Genomic DNA, 26,253 nt, shown 5'->3' with positions numbered 1-26,253 from the left:
ACGTAGAAGTAAGCGTTCGTGTGGCTGCTTTGGAAAGAAGGAGAAGCGAGGCTGACCTTTTATACACTGGATGGCACAAGTTGAAAAAGGCCAAGGCTGAGCTGAGAGCAAGGTGATGGGAAGTTCAGAGCTCAGAGTCCTCTGGAGAGAGGGTATTCCAACCAGACACTCACCCAGCTCTTCATCCCTAACCCCGGTTCCCCAGCGCAGGCTCAAGCACAGACACCTGCTCCATTGGAGCCACCTCTCCAGTAACCAATGTGAAGGGCGGTTCATGAGAAAGCAGGTGATCTTCCATACCTGTTGCAAGCAGAAACAACGAAAATGGGCTGTTTTTTTATTTAAAAAAAACTCAGCAAGAAAGCAGATAGCAACATTATTTTTAAAGGCATTGGTTGAAAATACTAGTCCAGACAGCATAATAAGAATGGTACTTGTAGTCTCCAGATATATTCTTTTGGACAAAAATAGGTTTCTTCATTGAAATAAGCATTATGTGATACTGGGTATCACACGACGTCAGGCACAGAGCTGATCTTTAGTCTTGCTTCTTGTGGCCAAGGAAGCCATCCATTAGAGTAAAGCCGCCCAAATATTCAGTCAACAGCAGTGCCGCCTTGAGGGGCATGAAACTAAAGAGAACACAAGAGCAAACTTTCTTGGTTATCATTCGTGAAAGCATCTCTACCAGCTCAGCCGGAACGCAGCGTCACTGAGTTGTCTCAGATGAAGTCATTCACACGTGCACACATTAGCGTGTATGCCTTAGGGTCACCCGGGCTTGTCCACTACGGGGGAGGACACTGGCCCAGGGTCTCTATATATCTCTCCTTGCTTTATTTCCATTATTCAATGCACTTCTCATGTTAATTTCCAAAGCTTCGATACTCTGTAATGACTGATAGGAAGCAGTGAAGTCTTGTGGGGTCAGGTGAGTCTGGCGTGAATCCTAGCTCTGTCATTTACAATGCCATCTCAAGCAAGTTACTTAGCTCACGAGCCTCAGTTTCTTCCAGTATAAAAAGAGATCATCACTCTTTCTTTCTGGGACTACTGGGAGGATTAGATGCAGTAGCTCCTCAGACCTTTGGCAAGACCCAACTAAGACTGTTCATCTTCTCCAGCCCACTCGCCCCTCCTGACAGAGCACTCTGGCTCCATAGATCCTGACGTCCACACTGCAGAGCAAGAAACAGCACAGTCAACCTGAGACTTGTGCTGAGCGTGGGGTAAAGAAAAGGACCCTGTGCTCGCCGTCCCTCTGGGGGCACCCCAAGATATCCAGGTGGCTCCTGCCCTCTGCAGCTTCAGGTCTCCGGTCAAACGTTACCTTCTGTTTGAGACCTGCCCTGAGCACCAGACTGAAAATTAAGTCTCAGCTCGCAGCCCTCTACCTCCCCCTCTGGGACTTCCTTTTCCTGCTGTATCTTTCTCCACAGCACTGCTGACCACCCAGCATACCTTTTCTGTTTCTGCACTTTTTTGTTTGTTCTTTGCCATCTCCACCCCCCACCACCAAGAAGATAATGTCCACGAGGGCAGGGACTGCTGTCTCTCTCATTCTTTCCTGTAACCTCAGATCCTAGGACAGTCAGCAATGCATGCACACAGTAGGTGCTCTCTAATGCTTATTGAATGAATATTTGAAGGAGTGTGTAATGTAATCCCCTTCACTGAACTTCTTCATGTTTCCAAATCCTTCTCAGGAGCTACGTAGATCTCTCTTAAACCAGGGCCTGGAACTAATATCCTGTAAAAGTAAATATAACCTCAATAATTATTCAAAAATACTAGAAAAACTAAGTCCCATGTTCTTTACAATTGGCATTACTATACTGCAAACCTTTATCTATTAGGCAAGAGGTAGTGAGCACACACACTGCCCAATAAATAGTGCATGACACTCACTAATCTACAAGCTGTAACAAGCATTAGCTTCTATGTGGTAAATGAGGAAACTGGGCGAGAGTAGAGGGTGTGCTCAGAGCCACAGACTTAGTAACAGCAGGATTACAACCCCAGATTTCAAACTGCTTGTCAAGACCCTTTGCCCTGCCCCACACAGCCTCAGTCAGCCATATCACTGCTGTGCTAGGTGAAGCCTGGCGAAGTGAAAGGATGTAAGAATGATTTTGGTTCACCATACAGAGGAGATACAATTAGCTAAAGAAAGAAGCTATTTCCTTATGCAGGAAGGGCAATGGCTGCTAGCCACACGGTGGACTTGAGGCCTGATACCTGTTTCAAATAACTGAAGAATTGTTGTTGTCAAGAGGAATGGAATTACTCACAGTGTTAGAGGGCAAAGCTAGCACCAGTGGAAGTTAAAATGAAACAGGTTTCAACTCAACAGAGGGGAGTGGTTTAATAATTAAATATGCTTCCTTGCAAGGCAGAAAACCTGCTTGGGGAAGTATTAGACGAGGGGGAAGTATTAGGTGACCTGTCACAGTCTAGGGAATGAACTGACACAGTGGGGTCAGCAGGTGCGTCAGCAATTCAGAATTTCTGAACCTGGGTCAAATGTTCACAAACTGCAGCCGATGAGTCGCAGCAGTGAAACCCAATGGAGAGCGGAGAAGGATGGGCAAAGACACTCTCTTGTGCTTTTAAGAGGTGGTTATCTTTTCAGTTTTTTTTCCCCGTAGTTCTTTAACCATCTTATAGTTCAAATTTATCATTACCATTACCTATTACCAGTTTTACCTGTACCACAAATTCCTGAAACATTTGGCTTACTGTCTGGCGTTGACTTTGGGCCCTGTACTCGAGGAACCATGGACACATATCTGTTTCAATATGACTATTCTATTCTGAGCACAAGAAAAATTGCCTCTCCTAAAAAAAAAAAATCATTTCAATCTGTCCACAGATCATTCAGTAAAGCCACTTCTTTTTGACAATAATGCAATACTAAGAAGACTGGAAGGATCCAACTCCATTTCCTACACTCATGGGAGGCGCTGCAATGATGCAAATTTGAGATTGTGTCAGCAAATGCGCACAATGAAGAGAGCAAAATTCATTCATTTAACGGATATTTTTTAAGTGGTTCCTCCTGGTAGGATCTAGAATAAGTTGTTGATTGGCACATTAGAGAAAGAATAGAAGCTGATATTCTTACCTTTTTAAAAACATCATGAAATACAAAAACCTCGGGATATACAAGTACAGTTTTTCTTGCAGGATGGCATCTACTATCTTTCTGACGGCATATTCTGGTTCCAGAATCGGTAACAGAGTAGGACACCTGGGGACAAAAAACCCCCAATTAACAAATTAGTAAAAACAATTCTTACAAACTAGGGATAAGACGGTTGTAAGAGATTATCATTTATTCGCTTCCTTCCCTTCCAGATTTGACCGATTTCTATATTTATTCCCTTATCAACATGGTAATAACATAACTAGAATTTGAAATGGAGAGTGATGATTCTAATTAATACAGTGATGTTACAATATACATATATGTGAAACCATATTAAACAAATGGTCTAAATAACGTAAAGCAAGTCTTTGAAAACTAACTGCCTGTCATCTCTCTGAGATGCAGACTTGGGCATTTGTGCCCCTTCAATGATTTCCAGTCCTTCTGTGGAATCAGGGAAGAGGGCAGAGTGGAGCTGGGTGGCAGAGAAAGGATGTGACCAGGAGCGCCGAGGAGACAGATAAGCAGATCCGGGCTGCAGTGTGGGTACGGGTGGACACAGCCTTGATTAACCATTCACATTAAACTCAGTATCTTAAACACAAACACATTTGAGGACAAAAGAAATTCTGAAACCATTTATAAATCAGGCTGAATCCTAGAAAAATGTCTTTTTAAGCAACTTTAAAAAACAGATAAAGAACAAAATAAAATAGATGGCCAATCACTTTTAAAAATGTAGTTTCTTCGAAATCAAAGGACATACTTACCCAGTAGTACAACCTTCAAACATTCCAGTTTTTATTAAAAATGGGCACACAATAGTGGTTTTGATCCCCGTTTGTTTCCGGACAAATGTTTCTACGAATACAGATTCAGCAAATCCAAAGGCTGCAAATTTACTTGCACAATAATCTGAAAAAGACAAACAATGCTAATGTATATTCTAAAGCCTTTAAATGGCATTACATGAAGTTTTCTTCAAAACACTCATACCAACAGGGAATGGGCCAACAATCTCAGGTTCTTATTTGTATGATCTTGGGCTGCTCCCACTGCAAGAAGTGAGGAGCCAGTGGGAGGAACATGATCAGTCGATAATGACCAAGTGGACTCAGGAGAAGCGGGGCTGTGGGGAGCCTCCTGCGGGTCACACTGCTAGACCCTATGTCCACGTTAATGAATGGCCAGACACTGTGCTAGCTATTACATGGGGCACAAGATGTCCAGTCCCTGTCCCAAAGAACTTCAACCCAATCAGGGCAGGAAGACACACAAAAGAAGAAATAAAATAATAAGTGATGGAGGAATCTCGGCAGGAGAGGTCAGTGTGGGTTGTGACACTCCTATCAAGTTTTCTTCCAACTCTAAGCCTTTCTTCCACTTCCAGAAGAAAAACAAAGGACTCAGTAGCTTCAACTCAACATCTGAAATATCTTGCAAATGCAGGGGCCTGGAAAGTGGCATTTATGTCAGTTTTGAGATTTCTGTCTTCAATCCCACTCATTTCAAGTAAACACCTGAATAGCCAATTTGCCGAATGGACAAGTTTGGAGAAGAAAAGGCATTAAGGTAGACTTATTCTTTCCTTCACCTCACACAATCAAAGAGGCATACTTACTTCTCTGTTGAGAAGCAGCTACTACAACTGGCAAGAACCAGGCTACAAGTGCCAGGCATGGGGTTGTTGGGCCCTGCTCTGCCCAAGACAGTGGGTAAGATGTTAGAGGGAGGCAAGGGGGGAGAGGGGGTCCTGAGCCCCTCAACCCCTGAGATTCAGATGAGCAGATATGGCCCAGGACCCAAGGAATCTGCATTCTAAATAGCATCCCTAGTGGTTCTGATGCAGAGGAGCCGAGACCTACACGGTGGGAATTACAAAAGGTTTACATTTTACTAAGGTTTTTTTCACTTAGGTGAGCTGGGGGTGAGAGAGTCTTGTATCTGAAGATAGAGATATTATGTCAGAAAAAGGATTAATAGGAGCTGTAAATACACCTGTATCATTTCAAATTTCCATGATTTATCAGACATATAAGAAAGAGGTAATAGTAAGACCTGATGAATTCTAAGAAGGATAGAGGCAGGGAAGTCCAGGATACAGGGAGACGTGTACAGACTGGTCATATTTTGGGTGACTGGTGGTTTTGAAAAACCTAACCATGAAACTGAGATGAACTGTGTTTAGATCAGTGTTATGAATCTTGAACTATGCTGCTCAGCTCAAAAGCATTGCGAAGTACTGAATCGGCAAGCCGGCCCATCTGTTATCCGAGTGCTGCAGCTAGGGTTTCTGATGGATGAATGTCAGGGGTCTGTGTAAGCCAGGACACAGGGCGTTTGCTCCAAGGGACACCCTGGTAGGTAAGGACAAGATTTCTGCTCTGCCTAGGGCCAGCTCCTGAGTTGGGCTGCCTTCACCAAGGATCTTGGTGTATCTCTTTGCCCCCTCCCCACTGCTAACGTCAAGTCAGTTGCAAGGGAGATGGAAATGACAACCACTTCCTGTAAGTCTTTAACCAGTGGAAAAGCAAAGAAGTTAATTTTAGGTTTCTTGGGGTAGAGAAACTTTCTCCAAACTCACAAAACAGGGAGACCACTTACCTGAAAATTCAGAAGGCACAGTAGTCCTTCTTACAATCCTGATAACAGTGCCAGGTGAATTGTGGAGGATGGTGACTGTGCTAATCTCTTGTGTAAAAAATTTATCAGTAAAGTTTCTCTCTTTCTCTTTTTTTAAACCCAGGGGATTGCATAAGACCTAATGATTCCAAAGTGCATACTGCAACTTCATCTATGTATATCTGATAGGCAGTTTTGCTGCACAATGAAGTTTTCAATCACTTACCTCATTAAATATACTTCTTAATTTATTACCCTTTACCATTAGTACATCAAGTCAATGCTGATTATTCAGAGCTATAACATAAGTTAAAGTTATAAGACATTTTGCAATTGTAAAATATTACATTTCTCTTACCTGCCAGTCCATTTGCTCCAATTAATCCAGCCAAACTTGAAATGCAAACCAAATGTCCATGGTTACTAGCAATCATAGCAGGTAGAAAGGCTTTATAAGTCTAAGAAGAGCAAAGTAAAATTTTTAACATTTTATACCATATTTCATACTTTTCTCAGATGTTTACATGACCATTGTGATTAAAAAAATTTGGGGGTGGGGGGGCCAGCCCAGCAGCGTAGTGTTTAAGTTCGGTGTGCTCTGCTTTGGTGGCCCAGGTTTGGATCCCAGGCATGGACCTACACCACTTGTTGGCAGCCACGCTGTGGTGGCAACCAACATACAAAATAGAGGAAGACTGGCACAGATGTTAGCTCAGGGACCATCTTCCTCAAGCAAGAAGAGGAAGGTTGGCAACAGATGTTAGCTCAGGGTGAATCTTCCTCAGCAAAAAAAAAAAAAAACAAAAAACCATTTTTTAAGCTCAGAAAAATACCTGAAGGCACCGGGATATAAAAACTTAAACATCTGGAAGTAATCATCTTAACTTGTTTAACTTGTTAAATCAATATTTTCCTGATAACAATTCCAGTAGTATTAAAAATAATTTATTCAGACATATTTTGCTCATATTTGACTTTAAAAAACACAATATTAAGACAATAATTGAAGCAGTATAGGAAAATCTTAGTTGTGGCACTCACAATCCAGAAAGGAAAGGATATGATTATTTAGACTATAATCAAGGATATGATCATTTAGATTTATATTGCCTTTTTTTCCTCCTTGGATCACATTTGGATTTCACATTTTTCTGAACATTGCTCACAGGACATGTTGCTGTTGGCTTCAGTTTAAAAATATTAGTTTGTTTTTAAACTCATGTCTACTTCTTTGAGTAACGGTTTATTTTTATTCCTTGTCATAAAAAAGAGTATCTGTTAGACAAAGCAGACATATACTGGGTCTCAGTCTATAGAACACCTTCACCTTCGATGTGGGATCTGGAGAAAGAAGGTAAAGGAGAGAGAAATGAGCTTTGGGAGAAGATGTATTCTGCAACAAAGAAATAATTAATCAAATATGAATAACTGCATACTTATATGACATAAATTTATATTTCGTATTTATTCTGAAATATGAATAATAATGATGTAATAAAATTTTATATATTGAGGTGTATGGGGAAGCCATTCTTTTTTTGTTGAGGAAGATTAGCCCTGAGCTAATATCTGTTGCTAATCTTCCTCTTTTTGCTTGAGGAAGACTGGCCCTGAGCTAACATCTGTGCTCATCTTCTCCTATGTTGTATGTGGGTCACCGCCACAGCACAGTGGATGAGTGGTGTAGGCCTGTGCCCAGGAACCAAACCCGGGCTGCTGAAGCAGAGAGTGCCGAACTTAACCACTAGGCCACGGGGCCAGACCCAAGCCATTCTTTTTTAAACCTGATTTGGCCTAAATTTTATTTAAATCAAAGAAGCCTGACTTATAGTCTGTCAAACATTCACTGTACATTTGTTTTAATCATTATCCCCAAGAAAAGAATGTCCTCTTTGAAGATAAGAATTGATGTCTCCCTTCTTATGACACCAGTACTTTTTGAAGGTAAGTTGCCCTTCCCATGATGCCAGGGTCATGTTGATCTGCTGTGTATGTGCTAATCTGTAACAAAACATCTCCTTGAATCCTTGAAAGAATGCATCCCTGTTGTGCTTGATGTATGTCTTTTTGTTTGGAAATGGTATATAATGGTGCTGAAAACCACTCTTTTTTGGAGTACTTTGTTCCTTTGCAAAGGCTGCATTCCCAGGCGATAGTCTTCAGCTTGGCTGGAATAAACCTCTTTGCTATAGAATGATAATTGATTATTTGCATTGACAATATGAATAAATATGAGAAAAGGGATCTCTTATAAAACTCAAATAACCTGTTTGTCTGCATTGCAATAAGTTTCAAAGAGAAACTAGCATATAGAGAGAGGTAGAAAATCAAAGCTAGCAAATAGTGCAGTATAATAAAAACACCCTGAGTTTCCACGGCCTGTGGTGAGTCGCCTCCCTTCTCTGTGTGGATACTCCTCTTGGGAGCCCGGTCACTATGAGCTCTCTGATCCACTAGCAATTAAGTGCCTAGTCCATGCAGGGGCTCAAAAAATGTATGTGAACTTGCCCAGAAGGAGCATATAGGATGAGAGGAGGCGAGGGGATGACAGGGGCCAGGGAAATGCCAGCAGTTCAGGAACAACTAGAAGAGAGGAAAAGGAGAATGAGGAGACCATGGAGAACGCAGAAAAATAGAGGTGGGAAAAGAACACAAAAGCTACGGGTGTGGAGACCTTTAAGGAGACCATGTCTTCATCCTGACCATATATGCTAATGAAGGAGACAGACATTTGGGACAAGACAATAGAAATCACTTGCAGTAGTTCCTAAAGGAACATGGTGGCCACATAGTTCTGAATCTTTCCATCTTTTTCCTGAAAACTAGACAGAATACCAAGAATGCCACTGGCACCATTACACTTTTGGTGAAACTAGGGGACAGAAAATCTACAAACTCCAAATAACATTTAAAAGCTGCCAAAGGAGAGCTGGGTGGGGCATCCATCTAGAGAGGTGTGAGGAGAATGGAGGGGGATCTCAGAAATCTCCAGCAAATACTCACTCCCAGAAAGAGAGAGCTTGCCCAGGGAGGGACGAGCTGTGAGCAGGGTGGAATGAAAAGGGCCCAAGAGCAGGGAGAGGCAGAACGGGGGCAGGGGCATGGCGTGGGGAGGCCTGGCACGACAGGTCCCAGCAAAGGCCGGGAAAATGCAACGTCTGAAAGTGGGCACATCACCTTGGAAGTCAGGGGCTGTGCCCCGAATGTCTGTAGCACATAGTCACCAGGGCGACTAGTAGAAACCCTCCTTTCCCCGGTTAGGTACTGAGTAGGGTGACTGGACATCTTGGTTTGCCCAGAACAGACCTGATGAATGCTTGCTTATTAACAATGCCTCCTTTCACCTTCAAAAGAGTCCCAGCTTAGGCAAATGATAAGGTCACCCTGGTCGTGTCTAAGTGTGGCCACTTGCTGTGCAGCCTTGAGCAAATCTTTTAACTTATATGATCCCTTATCTCACTGAGCTGTTTTAAGGATTATACATGAGGTGCTTAGGATAGTACCCGACATAGGCTGGCCATCAATAAATGACAGTATGACCACGAGGACAGTTATGTCTTTGTAGGATTCCCTGAGCAGAGGCCCTGGGAGGTGTAGGTTAAGTTGGATCAGGAGAGGATGACTAGGTAGACCAGGACAAGTCTAAACTCGAGAAGTCTGTGCTTTATTTAGAGGCTAATACCATTGCAAGAGAACAAGAGGAAGGTCCTTCTAAATGTCAGAGTAACTTTATATTTATTATGAGAAGAAAAAATAATTACCCATAAATGTGCTTTGAAATTCACATCGAAAGACTTTTCCATAAGCTCATCTGGGCAGTCGAGGAAGTTTTTGCCAGTTACGATTCCGGCATTGTTGATGAGGATGGAAACATCGCCAACTTCTTTTTTAACCTGAATTGAATAATAAGAACAGCATCACCAATGGAGTTATTCCTTATATGATCTAGGTTTGATTTTGCCATAGTTTTTATCCTTGTTAACTTAGGTTGAGTTTACGCACTCTAAAAACAAAGTATGTTTTATTTCCTTTGCTGAGATTACAGTGCACCAGTGATCCACGTCTGATGCTTTTCATCTCATTTCTTCCCCTCTTATGATGGTGCCGACACTGCAGTGCTGCTTTCCTTCTGCAGTGAGAGCTATTCTGACACTCAGCGATTAGTAATTTTGTTCTATGCTGTATAACTAGTGCATCATTTTAATAATTGCAATTGGATATAAGAGATTATATCCGCGTCATAAATTGAGACCTGGCACACACTGAGATGAGGGTGGAGTAGGGAGTGAACGCAGGAACTATGATATTCATATACATGTTTTAAACACACAGCGTAGCTCAGAACCCGTCCGTCCTGTTTTCATCAACTGTCTGGTGTGGAAATTAATGAACAGAAACCTCACTAAATTGGAGTCGGGAGGCCAAAAGGGGAGCTCTCATGCCCTAGGTTGATAGCAGAGCCCAACAGGAAGAAGAAAGACTTCCTCTTCTTGACCAGCAAGAAGCTCAGCCAATGAGAGGCTGTCACAGCTCAGCCAATGAAAAGTCACTACACTACACTACACTACTATTGTCTTCGTTGACAACAGCCCTCGTAACTTCCTCTTCCCCTCTGTAAAAGAGCTTCTCCTCCCCTGCTGCTTCAGGACTTGCAGGTGGCTTGCCATGGTTGCAGACTCCGAACTGTACTTTTTTGCTGATCTCAAATGAATCCATTTTTGCTGGAGAAATAACTAGCTGTCTATTTGTCTAAGGTCAACACTTAGGTGGCCTGTAAGGGGCTCAAGAGAAGACTCCTGAAGACTCTGAGGCTGGTGAGCAAACAGGTGTGGTACCCACAACAGGGCCCATTGACCTCTCTGCTTTTCTTACTGACCTTAAACTTTGAGGGTAAGTCTTTCTCCTGGATCCGACCCTCTGCCTTGTGTGGGTTTGAAGCTCTCCAGGTTTTGTTATCTATTTTAAGGCTTCTTCCTTTTCTGGTTAAGGCCTTGTTTGTCTGTGAGTACTCAGGTGGCACTTCAGCCTGACCCTGTTAATCAGGCTGTTCCTTGGCACTGTGGTAGCCTTCGGTCTGATTCCTTTTGGAACTGGACTGTTGCTACTATAACTGTGCTGGCCTTCAATCCAACTGTGGGATGGTTCGTTGGAACCATGCCGGTCCAGCCTTTGGCCTGACTCCCTTGGGAGCAGACTGTTCCTTGAAGATGCGGTGATCCATCTTGGGTCCGATTCCATTTGGAACCAGACTGTTCTTGGGAACCGCGTTGATTTGACCTTCAGTCTACCTTACTGAAATCAGACTGTTCTATTGGAACTGGCTGGTGTTAAGCCCGCAGGTGTGAACTGTTCAAGCTGTTTAGGCTGTTTGAGAATTATTCCTTTGGTCTAAAAAAACACCCTAAGAAATGAGATCCCAGTTATCTAAATATTTTGAGGGTACCCCCTGCCCCTACAGAGATCCAAGCCAATTTTATGTTGAAAAACTGTGGTCATTCCTCAAACGCATTTCTAACTAAATGGACTGACTTAAGCAAAAGTAATTTGGAATAACAACGGCCAATACGGGAAACTTCTCAACTCCCCAAACGTATTTTTGTTAAAACTCAATTGGACAACCCTAGCTCTGTAATTTCCAAAACTGAATGGAACGCCTATATCTATTGTTATTTTGAGGCTTCCAAACATTATTAGGAGTCTAAAATTGCCCCTTAAATTTTAAGATTAACTGAGGCAAACAAATGATTAAAGAAAGATAAAATGGCTTCTGAAGCCTCATGTTCCCCTTCCTCGGTTTCTTCATCTCAGGCTCCACCTCTGGGGCCATCTTCCTCCTTCCTTTCTATACAGTTTACACTTCCTCTATATCCTCAGTCACCCCAGACTAACTCTCTCACTGAACTTCCTCTTTTCCCTGAACCTCTCGCACTACCTCTTCCTCCAAACCTATCAGAACCTGTCCCTTTAAAATTAAGACTTCTGAGGATCCAAAGGTTAAATAAACTCTTTATTTCTTATACTCCCTGGACTAAAGCTGAACTGCAAGCCACAGTCAAAGATTTTCCCAAAGACCCTTGAAGATCCTCATCAATTTGCTGAACAATTTAGTATAGTCATTGAACCTGGTTTCTTATCAACCTGGTTTCTCTGACTTATATCAGCTAGTTCATATGCTTGTCAGTGAAGGCCAGGCCCACTGGATGAAAACTGCTAATTGAGAAAATCCTAAAAGGTCTCTAGAATTACAGCCAGGAGACCAACCCTCGCACCTGTTGTATGATCAGGCTCAGGGAATCGCCAGACAACTTCACTGGGCAATTCCTAGGGCTTTCTCAAAGCCTGTTGATTGGGAACAAAATTGAGGCTTGTGCACAAAAACCTGATGAACCTGTTTATGACTGTTATAATCAACTCCAGACTGTTTTCAAAGAAAATTCTGGTCTTCCTTCAGATGTTGATTCTACCCAGGTAGCTTCTAACTCTGTGTTCATTAATGGGCTGAACCAGGACATTTTCCTTCTAGTAAAAAGGACCAGGATGGAATGGCAAACTACTTCCACTCCAGATTTAGTTAATCTGGGAAACCAACTCTCACACTCTAGAGCAGTCACCTAAGGAAAGACGGCTAAAATTCTCAATCTTCAACTCCAGCAAATGAAGGCCCCTAAACCAATCTAAAATTCTCCTAGTTTCTGCTATTACTGCAAAGAACCAGGATATTGAAAAAGAGATTGTTACAAATTTAAATACTTCAGGTGCCTTCAGCCCTCTAACCTTTCCAATGTCCTACAAATTCCCAATGACAGGGCTCTGAGGAACTACAGGGGCTCTTCCCAATCCTCCCTCTGAATCCGCTTGGAGAAACATTTCTCCAGATTGAAGATGAGTCTCTTTCTGTCCTAAGTGACACTGGAGCCACATTCTCAGTGCTCAACCCCACTACTATAAAGCAGCCCCTGCCTTCGAGTTCTAAAACAGTTCAAGTAGTGGGGATCTCTAATAAACCTCAACAGGTTCCTGTCTCTGAACCTATTCCCTTTTGTTTAGGCCCTTTGAGAACACAGACCTTTATCTCCTAGGTCCCTTCACCCCCTATTCATTTATTAGGCTGAGACTTCTTGGAAAAGTATCATGCCGGAATTTCTTTCTCCCGAAAGGAAGAAATAATTCTAGAACTTGACAGTAGTTATCAAAATGGCCAACCAGGTGAATTAAATGATCCTTTGACATCTTTTATTTGCTCCGCCACTGACGGTACTAGAGCTGATTCTGGAGACACTGATCATTCGTCCCTATTGAATCAGCTACCACCCTCCTTATGGGCAAAATCTGCAACTGATATATTGGCAAAATTCACAGTGCTCCTCCCAACAAGATTCAAATCAATTCCTCAAAACCTCCCCCTGGAATTAATCAGTACCCTATAAGTAAAGAAGCCCTTCAAGATATAAAGCCCATAATAGAGGATTACAAGGCTCAAGGCCTTATTATCCCTTGTACTAGCCCCTGTAACACTGCTATTTTACCTGTGAGAAAACCCAAGGGCCAAAGGCAGAGGTTTGTCCAGGACCTCCCAGCAATAAACAACATTGTTATCCCTCCCTCCCGTTGTTCCTAACCCTCATACACTACTAACATCCATTCCCACTGGGAGTAAATTCTTTATGGTAATTGACTTATGTAGTGCATTCTTGAGCATTCCAGTTGATGAGGCTAGTGTCAATACCTTTCTGCCTTCACTTGGGAAGGAAAACAATTCACCTGGACAGTCATGACTCAAGGTTTTACTGAGAGCTTTTCTTAGTTCTCACAAATCCTGAAGGCTGATCTGGATGATATAAATTCCCTAGGGGTTCTACTTTGCTGCAATGTGTGGATGATTTGCTTCTTTGCTCTCCCTCCCAACTCTCCTCATAGGAAGACAGCGTCCACTTGCTAAAGCTTTTAGCCTTAAAGGGACATAAAGTCACCAAGGAGAAACTGCAGTTTGCCCAAACTCAGGTTCAATGTTTAAGGCATCTGATATCATAACAAGGGCTACATCTAGATCCAGATAGGCTTTATGGTGTCCTAAGTTTCCCCAAACCAAAAACCAAGTGCCAGCTGCAAGGTTTTCTTGGGCTAGTTGGTTATTTGCCGAAATTGGATTCCAAATTTCTCTCTTATGGTCAATCCTCTGTATGTTTTATTAAAGAACAACAGCCCTGATTCAATTTTATGGGAAGAACAGGAAGACATAGCTTTTAAGGCCTTAAAGGAGAGTTTGATGAACCCACCTGCTCTTGGACATCCCAATAATCAGATTCCCTTTTTCCTTTTTGTGTATGAAAAGGAAGGGAATGTCCTTGGGGTACTCATTCAAAAACACAGGGACCACCATCGGCATATAGGGTATTACACCAGCAACTGGACTCTGTGGCACAGGGATACCCCCATGCCTTAGAGCCATTACTGCCATGGCTCTTTTGGTTAAGGCCACCAAGAAAATTGTTGTGGGATCCTCTTTAACCATTATTGTGCCTCATGCAGTAGAAGCCCTCCTGAATTCTCATCACACTCAACATATTTCAGCCAGCTGCCTCACCTCCTATGAAATCCTTTTGTTAATTGCTCCTTACATAACTCTTTTACATTGTAATAACCTTAACCCTGCTACTCTTTTCCCCTCCATTACCCATGAAGTCCCTCATGACTGCTTAACGCTGATGGATCACCTCCTAACGATGATCTGCAGGAAACTCCTTTGGGTAACGCTCACTTCTCATGGTTTACTGATGGTTCTTATTTAAAAGGTGCCGATGGCAAATACTGTCCTGGGTGTGCTCTTGCATATCCTTTTGATATCGCTGAGGCAGCACCTTCACCTATGGCTACTTCAGCCCAACAGGCTGAATTATATGCTCTTACGTGGGCTTGTACTTTAGCCAAGGGCAAAACTGTCAACATTCAGACCAATAGTAGATATATATTTAGAGTAGCTCATGATTTTGGAATGTTCTGAGAGCAATGTGGTTTCCTTACTTCCAGTGGAAATAAAAGTGGCTCCTATGTTCAGGAATTATTGGATGCTATACTTGTACCTGCTGCTTTAGCTATTATTAAGATCTGGGGCATTCTAAACTTGACTCTCTAGAAGCTAAGGGAAATCGCCTTGCTGACACTTCTGCAAGGAATGCAGCTCTTAAAGGAACCAACAATAGTCAAATCTCTGACATGGTCCAAAGGGATATTTCCTGAAATGATAAAAACTGGCTAAAAATTAGAAAAACTGGCTAAAGTAGCCTGACAACTGGCCTCATAAAAGGAGAGACAAGATTGGAAATTCAACAACTGTTGGTTTGATAAACAGAGAAAACTCTGGTTTGGACCAAATAACAAGGCAGGCCTACTGGAGACCCTAAACTTCCCACTCCTAACCACTGTACCTGCATTAAACCATTGGTCTACTGACAGAATGATAGCATTCATGAATCAATATTGGTTGGGAAATATTAACAAGGCCACAAAAAGTGCCTACCTCACTAGTCCCACCCGTCCAAAATACAACCCAGGGAAGCCTGTTCATACTGCTCCCAGAGATTTTAAACTGCCTAATGGACCATTCAATGTTTGGCAAATGGATTTCATACAACTTCCCCTGTCTCATGGATATAAATATGTTTTAATCATGGTTTGTATGTTTTGTCACTGGACTGAAACCTTCCATTGAAGACAGGCTACTGCCTCTTCTGTGGCTAAAGTCCTTTTGGAAAGTATTATCCTTGCCTGGCGAACTCCTCTCAAACTTCATAGTAATCTAGGAACACATTTTACTTCAATAAGTCTGTGCTGGTTGGCCGGTTTTACACTTTGACTGAACTTACCACCCTTAATCATCTGGTTTAGCCAAACACACTGATGACATTATTAAGACTCAATGGCAAAATTTGTAGTGACCCTCCAAATACCTTGGCCAAAAGCATTGCTGTTGGTCCTTCTAAGTCTCAGATCCACCCCCTTTGGAACTCATAAATTCTTACCCTTTGAGATAGTCACAGGACACCCAATGCACTTGGCTCCTGCCTCTTTTGATCCACAGCTGATAAAAGGAACTGTACTCCAATATTGCAAAGGCCCAATTGCTTCTATTAAAAATAACCATGTTTTAGTAGAGCAATCTTTTCACAGTGTGCTCCAGGAAGACGAAGATGTTAAGCAACACACTTTGCAACCCACAGATTTCATCTATTGGAAAAGACACCTCCAGAAGAACTCTCCTGAACCTCGCTGGAGAGGCCCCTATCAGGTACTGCTAACTAACCCATGGGCCACAAAACTCCAGGAAATAGATTCTTGAATTCACATGACACACCTAAAGCAAGCACCAAATCCTGACTGGACCTGCACACCATCTGGTGACCTGAAAGTAAAGATGTTCTGCAATTGAAGCAGATGACATCTGATGAAACAGCTTTCCCAAGATGTCCAGACCGGGCTTGTTGGAAGTTGGTCTGCTAAACCCTTGACGATAACATAACGCTTTAGATGATCTCTAATTCCTATGATCTTGATAACATACGGACTTTAGAAAAGAAAAATGCCTGAGAGTTCTCCCTCCTACCACTCCTCGTTGTTCAAATTTGGACACAATAGGTTTCCAATCTGTGGACTTTCCCTCCGATGTGGGACACAACAGCTAGGAAAGGTCCTTCCTGGCATTGAGAGACAAAAGGCTCCTGAAACTGGAAAAACCTGACTCTTGATTAGTAATGCTTTCAGAGAAAGATCTTGATCAAAAGGGGAAAATGGGGAAATTAATAAACAGAAAGCTCATTAAATTGGAGTTGGGAAGCCAAAAGGGGGAGCTCTCAAGTCAATAGCAGAGCCCAACAGGAAGAAGAAAGACTTCCTCTTCTTGACCAGCAAGAAGCTCAGCCAATGAGAGACTGTCACAGCTCAGCCAATGAAGAGCCACTATGCCTCGAACTCTTTGTTTACAACAGCCCTCCCAACTTCCTCCTCCCCTCTATAGAAGAGTTTCTCCTCCCTTGCTGCTCTGGGCTTGCACGTGGCTCACCATGGTTGCAGACCCTGAAGTGCAATTCTTTGCTGATCCTGAATGAACCTGTTTTTTGCTAGAGAAATAACTGTCTATTTGTTTATGGGCAACACTCGTTTTCTCCTCTGTACCACACACTTTTAGGCATAACATGAGGGAGTGAAGGGAGAATCAGAGTAGGCCCTGTTTGCTGCTGTAACACTGGCCAGAGTAGGTACTCAGTAACTTTTATTTAAGAAATAAAAATTCTGGATGTGACATTGGAGCCTTCCCTTCTATCAAATCTTTAGCGTGTAACCCAGGCTATGTCAGAAATGAGCACAGATTTTCCAGGACCGACGACAGGAGACAGTGCTGTCCCTTTGTTCCTCTTTGTGTTTTGAATTTCATTACAGTAACCTATCACACAGCAGGGGCCCTGTCCCCAAAATAATAGGGAACCACTAGTTGCAGTTGCCATATACTGCACAGGAGGCTCACAGCAGTACCACTTACATCTCTAGCTGTGTGTGTACGTGTGTACATGTCTGCATGGTATGTGTGTGTGTGTGTGTGCACCTGCCTGTATGGATGGCGCAGTTTGGTACAGTAGAGGACATATTACTGAAGTCAGGTGAAAGCTTCCACTTTTCTCATCTGCTGTTGTGGAACGCCTGGGTCCCATCAACGAAGCTGACATGTGTTAAGTATTTACTAGCCAATTAGATCTGTAGCCTTGAGAAAATCGAGGATGAAATAGAGACTAAGGAGACTTCACATTTTATGTTAGAGTTTTCAGATAAAAGCACTGGAAACAATCCAACTTAAAGTCTGATTTGAAGAGTGGCTAAAATATTTAGTCAAATCCAAATTGAACAAAGGTCAAGGCTACAAACAAGCAGGTAAGCCCTACCTGAGGCAAAATCAAAAGCCAGATAAGGATGTGGGCTGGAAGCCAGCACCAGCATTAGAGGCTGCTGTCCTAGGTCAGAGCCAGGGATGGCAAGGCTAGAAGTTACATCTAAGAGAAATCACCAGGTACATGTATTCGACCACCACCTCTCATATGAATAAAGAAAGCATGTTATCATGCACTCCATAATGTGAGCATCAGACTTTAATTTCAAAGTAGGCACCTAGGGTTTTATTATCCATGCATCTTTGCAGAATACAAAAATTCAGGATTTTTCACGTGAATAGTCTTCCCTCGTAGTATCTATTTTGTAAATAGGGTTATCTTTTTCAAAGGCTTATCTTGCTCCAAAGTCTACTTTTTTCCTTTAAATTAAGCATGGAAAGGTATCAAGAGCGTTCAGCCTCTGCTACATTAGGGAGAAAAGGGATTAGGTTTAACTGTATGTGACTTAACTATATCTTTAACTATTGCTGACCAATAATAACACAATAAAACGTTCATCCTTGAGATGAGAGTAAGCTTGTTGGTATTGTGCTGTTTTATAAGGGGCCCAAGGGTAATCTCTGAGGGAGAATGCAACAGATTCTAGTTTTGAACTAATTTTCCTTTCTAGCGTTCATTATTATCCTTATTGTAAGAATGTGACAACAGTCTGTTCAAGGCCAGATGACAACTCTAGAAAGACTCACATATAAGCCGTGCCCGCCTGCCAGCAGGGATTTCTCCATGAACATCCACGCTATGAAAACGAGAATCTGCAGGAAGGCCATGCATGTCAGCGTCTGGCCCTGAACAGCCCAGGATGGCTGATGTGAATTGCCCAACCACTACTTATTAGTAGGCAACAGAGGAAGGTCACTTCTACCAGTGACCACGTGGTTTAAAAGATGAAAAAATCCTGAAATTAGACCTTGGACATCAGGAACCAGCAAAAAACCTTAAGAAATTTTCACAGATACTACAAATGAAAGTGTTGTTTATCTTTTTTCATTTTCTTTTTTTTTGCTGTTGAACCACTGCCGTCAATTAGAGGTATGCTAAGCAAAATCAGTTCTGATTTGGCTTGTCTAAGGGATCACAGTCATTAAATGTATAGTTGGGACACTTCTACATGCCACATCAAGGATGAGTGACAACTAGATAACTCCATCTGCTCTTGTGTTTGTTGTTCAAAATAACCTCTCATCCAGGATACCAAGTGGCAAGGCTGGCCTTTCTCAACTTAGTGCTATGATCTACGGACACAAGCTTTCAAAGTACTTGGGGTCTGTGGAGATAAAACCATGTCACACCACCCTGAAAATTTTCACCTTGATCACTCCACTATGGGAGCTGCTTAAAATCCTCTGGTCCCTTCCCTCTCTCCAGAATAAGAAGCGGAAATGGTTGGTTTATAAGGGTGGAGAGTAGTTAGCTTCCCCTGAAGAGCATATAATTAATTCTCTCCAAGACCCAAAAGTAAGAAAGGCTGAATAAGCTAGTAATATGCTATGTTTGACCATTTCTGAAGCTAAGCATCTTGGGCAGAACTAAATCACAGCTATGGGGAAGAGGGAGGCAATTTATAGAGCGCCTTATATTAGCTTGCTCAATATCTGAGGGTCTTTAGTGTTTGAACACGAATGAGTGACTGCTTAAGAGTGGCCAGAGCAGTGGTTTGTAGTCAGGGAAGTCAACGTGCCAGGGAATAAGTGCTTCAAGTGCAAAGAGCTGAGTTTGTGAGGTCGGCTACAGCAGACACAACCGCACTTTGAAGGGTGGTCCCACGTAAGCCCATGCTAGCTTGTCAGGTTTGGGTCTCCCGACTGTACCAGGCAGCCTGTGATTGGAGACGGTAGTAAGAGATGTGTAAAATGTAAAGACAAACTTCAACAAAAGTTACACACTCAACCGCCAGTGACCTGCAAACCTTTCCACTAGAAAGTGAGGTGGGAAGTAGCAAGGGGATTTGAGTTAGAGCCTAGAAGCTGTTTGTGCAAGAACTTTCCAAGGTGACTCGGCTGCTTGTTGGAGGCTGGTCTGGTTCCTTCCTTCTCACCAAACTGGGGAATTCTGGGTGCCACAGAAAAAGTGGCCCAGGAGAGTGACGTGTGGAGTAGTCACGCCAACATGAGGACAGAGAAATCCTTATGAAGGACAGGAGACGGCCATCAAACAAGCATGTGCCTCTACGAACAAAGAAAATCCCTACTATTGGCATATTGGAGCTGTGGTTTCCTGCAAGTGTTCTTTACACGTGCATCTCATCACCCAAGGAGCAACTGCAGTTAAGAGTCCTTAGGATGAATAAAATATTCTGATTTTCTTATGAATGCTTAAGAGAAATACACATTCAAATGAAAGGCATTGTGGTGGGGTGGAAATAGCCGGATTTAAAGTCAGACTAAATATGGGTTCAAATCCTCAGTCATGCACTGGCTCTGTGACCCTGAGCAGGTTATTTAACATCTCTGTGTGTCAGTTTCTTTATCCTCGAAGAAGGGTGCTACCACCTACCTCTTGTACGGTACTAGGGGCCAGCACAGCCAGCAGAGCGTGGTGGTTAGAGCATGTACTCGGAGTCAACAGACTCAAGTCCAGCTGCAGCTGGGCTACTTATTAGCTACGTTTCTTAGGTAAGTGACCTACCTGCCCTAAGTCTCAGTTTCCTTCTTTGTGAAGTGGAGATAATAATGGGCTATTCTTTACAGGATTATGATATAATACAGGGTGCTTAGCATGGTGTATTGCATACAGTGAGAACTCAAGAATCCTAATTCCTACTCCCCAAGATTTTTTAAATTAAAGACATGTTGGAGACATGCAAATTGGCACTGAGAAAGGGAAATAGACAAAGAAACTGATATATGTCAAAGGATTTACATGGAGTTCTTGCCACCCAGTAAGCGCCCAAGATTTACCTGATCGGCCACTCTATACACTTCCTCTCTTCGACTGCAATCACAGGTATAGGCATAAACTCTTGTGGCTCCAGCTTCCCGAGCCATCTTGCACGTCTCCTCATTCCCCTCCTTGCTGATATCCCAGAGAACGAGCACAGATCCAAGGTGGGCAAAGCTGAGGGCTAAGAGCCTTCCGAGTCCGCTCCCAGCGCCTGTTACGAGTACGATCTCACCAGCTACGTCCTTCCGTGGCTTTGGGATTAAGGCAAAAACCATAGCCTCCAGAAGAGCAAACACTGATTTTCCTAAGAAAATGAACAACTTCTTTGCTGAGTTCAGGTCAGGAGCCATATTCTGGCTGACACCTATAAAGAAAGATAAACTCATATAAAGACCTAGGTGTCCATTCTTCTGAGTTTACCTTCTGCATGAAGCTCATACTTTCTGAAATAGTGAAAGAAACTGAGAAGCATGATTTAAACATCTCTCCTCGTTGCAGACTCGAACGTAGAGGCGAGGGGGAACTCACAGGGAATGTATCTCGGCCAACTTTCATTCACAGCACCAAGCTCGACACACATCTGCACACCTGCTGAGCATTGTATGTGACAGAAATGTCCATTAACCCGGAACTGTAACCACATCCAAATTTAACCCAAAGGAGAAGTTCATTATTTTTCACAGTTAACCCTTCTTCATAACACTCACAAGTCCTGTTGGTTGGTTTTATGTTCAAAGTCTTGACCATATCATAATGTTTATGATATAACTGCTACCTTTCTGGTTTTATTTTTGTCTCCTTTCAGGTTTGTGTTTTCTAACTTGCACTGTTATTCTTTAATTTTGTGTCACTATTTAAAATCTGAGATTTAAAAGGAAAATGTAAAATCCTGTTTGTATAACGTACTTGAAGAGGAGTAATTAGACGTTCTAAACCTTTTCTGACGCATTAGCTGTCAGCACGGGATACCCCTCCCCCAGGCTCTGTTGTCCCCATGCCACATCACTTACCACTCGGCCTTGTGATTGTAGCACGTCTGTTAGAGATAGACCTGGATTCCTGTCCTGCCCTGGCCCTGCCTAGCTGTGAAACCTGGGGCAGGCTGTGTGGCCTCTCTGAGCCTCGGTCTCTGAGGAGATGAGTCTCTACTGGTCCTGTGGCACAGGATGGTTCTGCAGATGAAATAAGAACGCGTGTTCCATGCTTGACCACAATACTGGCTCACAGTAAGTGCTTTACAAACATTACGTTTCTCAGATTCATACTGCTGCTCACCAACAAGACACCCAATAGTTTTGCTGGATGAATAAAAGGCTTCCCCTTGACAAACTTATACAGGGCTCAATGCTTACGTCCTGCTATCAGTTACTCACACTTTAGTGAGAAAGAATGTATAAGATGCTTTACTAACAACCAGTCGAGAAAGAAGGGAAGGTCTTATTTCCTCCAGGATGAGAAGAGAAAACATGTTTAGCAGAGGGCATACTGTGCTGGGGATGGGGGGCTTCCCTGAATGGGGTGTGCAATTGAGAGGCACAGACAAGGGCAGGAAATGTTCTTCATTAAAGAGCAGCAGGTCTTCACTTACTGTGCAGTTTGCTGAGGACAGACTAGTTAGTATTAATGCCTACGGGTGGATAGATCATCTACAGGAGGGCTTGGAGCATGGGCAAACTCTTAGGAAACAGTTGTGACCTAAATTGTTGTTTCTTGGTTCATTTTAGAGATGGGACTGAGGATCAGAAAGAAAATGTATGTGGTTTCTCCAAGGTACCTATGCTAGTTAGTGCAGGGCCAGGTGAGTTCATTTATTATATTTATTGAGCACCGGTGCTGTGCAGGTGTGAGGCTGGGCACCGGGGGCTGAGGGGGTGGGTGGCCTCCCACAATCTCTGCCTGGTGAGCTAAGGATCTAGTTGAGGAGACAGACATTAAATGAATCAACACAACATTACAAACCGTAGTATTATAAAGAAAAGTGCAGAGTGCTATAAAGAGTAGACAGGAGATCTGATTGAGATTGGGGTCGGGGAGGAAGCAACAGGAGAGATTTGCCGGGAAGCGACATTTGAGTGGAAATCCAAAGGATGAATGGTGAGAAGTAGAGAGGTCTGGGAGGAGCTTGCCCAGCAGAGGGACAGCAGAGTTTGAGCTTTGAGGTAGGTTTGACCTGTGTGTCCAGGACTGTCCAGGGAATAAGAATGCTAAGGGGGGCATGGACGTTCTGGTCAAACAAAGAGTGTCTTCTGCTGTGCAGCACTGGGTTTCCCCATGCTTTGGATGAAATGGGCCTCAAACTCTGCCACCTTTGCTCGGATTTATTTTCACAGAGTAGCTTTTGGATGATTGATGGGGCCTCCAGGCCCCGCAGAACTTGGAAAGAAGGCGCTCTGAAGGGCAAATGGGGGTATTCAGACTATCATTTTAAACACACCGTCATGGGGTATGTACCTGCAGACCCGCAAGGATGAGGGTCAGACTTCCCACAGTGATGTGACACCCTGGGCGCCCTCCTTGGGCAGCAGCTTGGGCACTGCCTGCACTCCTTCCATGAGAAAACCCAGACCAGGCCATCCAGACCCCTTTTCAGGCACACCACTGTGTCAGTCTATGCCAGAAGGACAGAGACCTTCTTCTCTCCTCTCCTTCCAGCACCATGTGGGTGGCTGGAAGTCTCACCACTGACCTGGGTAACATGAAATTCTTTTTTTTTTTTTTTTTAAAGATTTTTTTTATTTATTCAGTTTTTTTCCCCCCAAAGCCCCGGCAGACAGTTGTATGTCATAGGTTCACATCCTTTTAGTTGCTGTACGTGGGACTCGGCCTCACGTTGGACGGAGAAGTGGTGCCTCGGGGCGCTCCCGGGATCCGAACCCAGGCCGCCAGCATCAGAGCGCGCGCACTTAACCGCTATGCCACGGAGCCGGCCCTAACATGAAATTCTTAATGCCAGGGATTCTAGACTTTAGTACTCCACTGTCTCAACGTTGTCATGATGCAAGACCTAGAACAAGTATGTTGTTTATCCTTGTCTCGGCAAATGCTTACTAGGTTCTTAAGAACTTGGCATCCTGAGGTCTCCCTGGTTTGGGGTTTAGGGTGTCTGCTGGGTACCTGCACAGGTAATGAGACCTAGACATTAAAGTTTGAGATGGAATTTTGGATCTGCCACTGACTTTTCCACACTCTTGGTAAAAATTATTTCATCTCTTGTGCCTCAGTTTCCTCCTCTAAATAGGGGGGTTCTACTAGTATGTACCAGTACTTACAGAATCGGGGAGCAGTGGAAGTTAAATGAGTTAACACAGGTCAAGTATTAAGGAGTGTTATATGGTCACTATTACCACATATGAAACTACTGAGAAAACTGGAAGAAAAAGGTCCTCATTGCTCTGCACACAGCCCTCTCCAGGATGCTTGGGGTGGGGGTGGGGCAAGAAGAGATGGGTTGGATTTCAGCGCCTGCCAGGTTACACATCATCTCCCCCTGCGCTCCCAATTCCCATAACGTGGAGGCCTTGCCAGAACAGTGCCAGGCACATAACGACAGCAAAATAAATATTAGCTAGAGCTAGGGCTGGTGCTCCTGCTAGCATATGAATTAATAATCCGTGGCTAAACCAATGAAAGACGGTTCAAGTATCCTTACAAACAAAAATAAATGTAAGGCTCAGTCTTACTGTATAGACTCTTCCTTAGGAAGTTATGGAGCATATTAAATTTAATCAGGCTGAAGACTTCTTTGGTGTCTCCATCCCACGGCCTAGCCACTTAATCCACAAGCTGAACTAACTTGGTGCAATGTAAACAGGTGACGTCAGCTTCCCAGGCCAGCGCGTGGCAGCAAGTTTACCCTGCTGGGGGGGCAGGTATGGGGCACGGGGTGCATTGGGGGCGGTGGGAAGGGAGAAGTAGATGCATTGAGCAGCAGTGAGCAGCAGAGAGCAGGGCGCCTGGGCAGAAGGGACCAAAGAAGAAGAGGGGACCAGGGAGGCTCCAGCTCTGCTCCGGGCTGGGGAGGGAGGCTAGCAGGTCACCCCTGGGCGGCTCGGGCTCGGCGGCCGCCGCGACGCTGCAGCCCGGCGCGGCGCCCTCTCGGGCTCGCCGCCCGCGCTCCCTCGGCCCGCACCACCCGGGCCGCTGCGGGCTGGCGGGGCGCGGACCCGCCGGCGCCACCTCCTCCCGGAAGTCCTGCGCAGCCGCCGGCGGGGACCCCAGCCACTCACCCCGACACGCTGCCCCCGCTGCCTGCCGAGAAGCCGGCCTCGTCCGCCCAGGGCGCCGCGTCACTGGCTCGCGGCTGGGCGAGGCCCGGGATTTATCCCCGCGCCCGCTCCACACCGAGTCCCCGGGCAGGACGGCCGCGCCCGCGAGGGGGGTGGGGCCGCCTGGGGCCCCGCGCGCCACGTGGGCCCTCGCTCATTTCCCTTTTCCCCTGGCGGCCAGATTCAGAAGCTGGCAATTCGGTCGCGGTGACCGGATGTGAACGCCGGGATTTCCAACATAAGAATCACCCGGGGACGTTTAAAAATTCCGATGCCCAGGCTGCACTCTGGATTATTAAATCAGAATTTATGGGTTGGAAGGGGGCCCAGGTATCAGCATTTAAAAAGTTCCCCAGCTGTTTCCAAAGCACAGTCTTGAGGTTGGGAAGCCTTGTGTAAGAGAACAAAGGGGAAGCAGGTGCAGGAGTCGACGGCAAGGGGGAGCCGGGGCACGCCTGTGCGGCCTGCAGCGCACAGCACACATGCGGAGCTCTGCAGCAGCTTCTGATTCCTGCACTTGGCATCTAGGTCAACTGCTTCCCTGGCCCAGTGGAGGTAAGGAGTGTGGGCGGGCGAAACTCGCGGGGAAGCGGGTGGGGTGCGGGTGGGAGTGCGTGCAGCGCTGGCAGAGGCCGAGGAGGAGGAAGTGGGTGAGGGAGAAGTTTCTTCTAATAAGATGAGGTTGAGAAAAAAGAGAAAAGTCAATAGTGCACTCTGATCCAACCAGTATTTATTAAACATCTTGTCTGTGTACCAAGATCGAGAAGATACAGCAATGCTACATCTGTCAAAAAAAAAAAGATGAAAACATTAGCCAATCATCTAATTCGTGTAAGCGTAAGTCACCACTGAACTGCTTATCATAGAGGGTGGAGTTTGATGGGTGGTGTAAGGAGCAGAAATATCAATAAATTGTGAGGCGTTGAAGGAAAAACAGGGAGTCAGGACAAGATTGCGTTTGGAATTCACCCGGGATTGAGTAGGCGGCACACAAGTGGTGAAGGCTCAGAGGAGAGCATCTTCGCCAACGTGTACCTGGGACAGACCCGGGTGTGTGAGGAAGTGCACGTTTGTTCTCTATTTGGCTGTGAGAAGAAACAGTTAGGGTGTATAAGCCTGGAAAAGTAGGTGCAGGGGAGATTCTTGACTGTCATTTCAGTGCTGTAGGCAGTGGTGAGCTGTGGAAAGCCTGCCAGTAGCTGATCCCTCAGGTGAATGGGGCGGGTGCGTGTGCATTGGTTTCAGGTCAGCCGTCATCATCCAGGGCCATGTGCTGGGCAAGGCTCTGGGGAACAGCCCTGGGTGCATAGAAGAGGGGCACCTAGCCACCTGGATAGGAAGAGGTAGCTGGGCTGGAAGCGTGTGGAGGAGGGGGGACTAAGGCACAGAAAGGTTGGCTGAT

General features: G+C 44.4%; 2 protein-coding genes across 6 annotated transcripts in view; one reads left to right on the top strand and one right to left on the bottom strand.

Annotated features, from left to right (window-relative positions):
• Positions 1-321: 321 nt before the first annotated feature.
• On the bottom strand, positions 322-24,966 carry LOC101393324 (short chain dehydrogenase/reductase family 16C member 5). 3 transcript variants are annotated; one of them, XM_087420546.1, is made up of 8 exons: positions 24,813-24,966; positions 21,597-21,758; positions 20,604-20,950; positions 9,532-9,663; positions 6,129-6,228; positions 3,919-4,063; positions 3,125-3,250; positions 322-632 (listed from the first exon to the last, which is right to left on the bottom strand). In XM_087420546.1, exons 3-8 carry the CDS (start codon positions 20,934-20,936, stop codon positions 539-541), a joined length of 930 nt encoding a protein of 309 aa, XP_087276672.1. In that variant the 5' UTR covers positions 20,937-20,950; positions 21,597-21,758; positions 24,813-24,966; the 3' UTR covers positions 322-538. The 3 variants fall into 3 exon arrangements, with proteins under 3 accessions (XP_087276672.1, XP_087276671.1, XP_087276669.1); XM_087420545.1 differs by lacking the exon at positions 21,597-21,758 and having other exon boundaries at positions 24,813-24,931; XM_087420543.1 differs by lacking the exons at positions 21,597-21,758; positions 24,813-24,966 and having other exon boundaries at positions 20,604-20,972.
• LOC147913051 (uncharacterized) overlaps positions 24,896-26,253 on the top strand; it is a 56,562-nt gene continuing 55,204 nt past the window's right edge. For all 3 annotated transcript variants that reach the window (XR_015549254.1, XR_015549253.1, XM_087420547.1), the window contains exon 1: positions 24,896-25,406. Coding sequence is in view for 1 of the 3 variants with exons in the window: in XM_087420547.1 (XP_087276673.1) it covers positions 25,334-25,406 (73 nt within the window). In the remaining 2 variants the exon portion in view is untranslated. The remainder of the gene's footprint in view (positions 25,407-26,253) is intronic.

The sequence above is a fragment of the Ceratotherium simum genome, chromosome 31 (genome assembly GCF_057802395.1).
Source record: "Ceratotherium simum simum isolate JZ-2026a chromosome 31, ASM5780239v1, whole genome shotgun sequence".
In the NCBI taxonomy this organism is placed as follows: Eukaryota; Metazoa; Chordata; class Mammalia; order Perissodactyla; family Rhinocerotidae; genus Ceratotherium; species Ceratotherium simum.
Note: the sequence above shows the minus strand (reverse complement) of the source record. Positions and strands in the feature narration are given on the sequence as shown.

Coding starts and splice junctions, on each gene's coding strand:
- LOC101393324 (XM_087420543.1), bottom strand. CDS start 20,972: ATGAGTTTATCTTTCTTTATAGGTGTCAGCCAGAATATGGCTCCTGAC. Junction 6,229..9,531: donor ATTTCAAAGCACATTTATGG/GTAATTATTTTT, acceptor TGCTCTTCTTAG/ACTTATAAAGCCTTTCTACC. Junction 633..3,124: donor TTCATGATGTTTTTAAAAAG/GTAAGAATATCA, acceptor TGTTCTCTTTAG/TTTCATGCCCCTCAAGGCGG.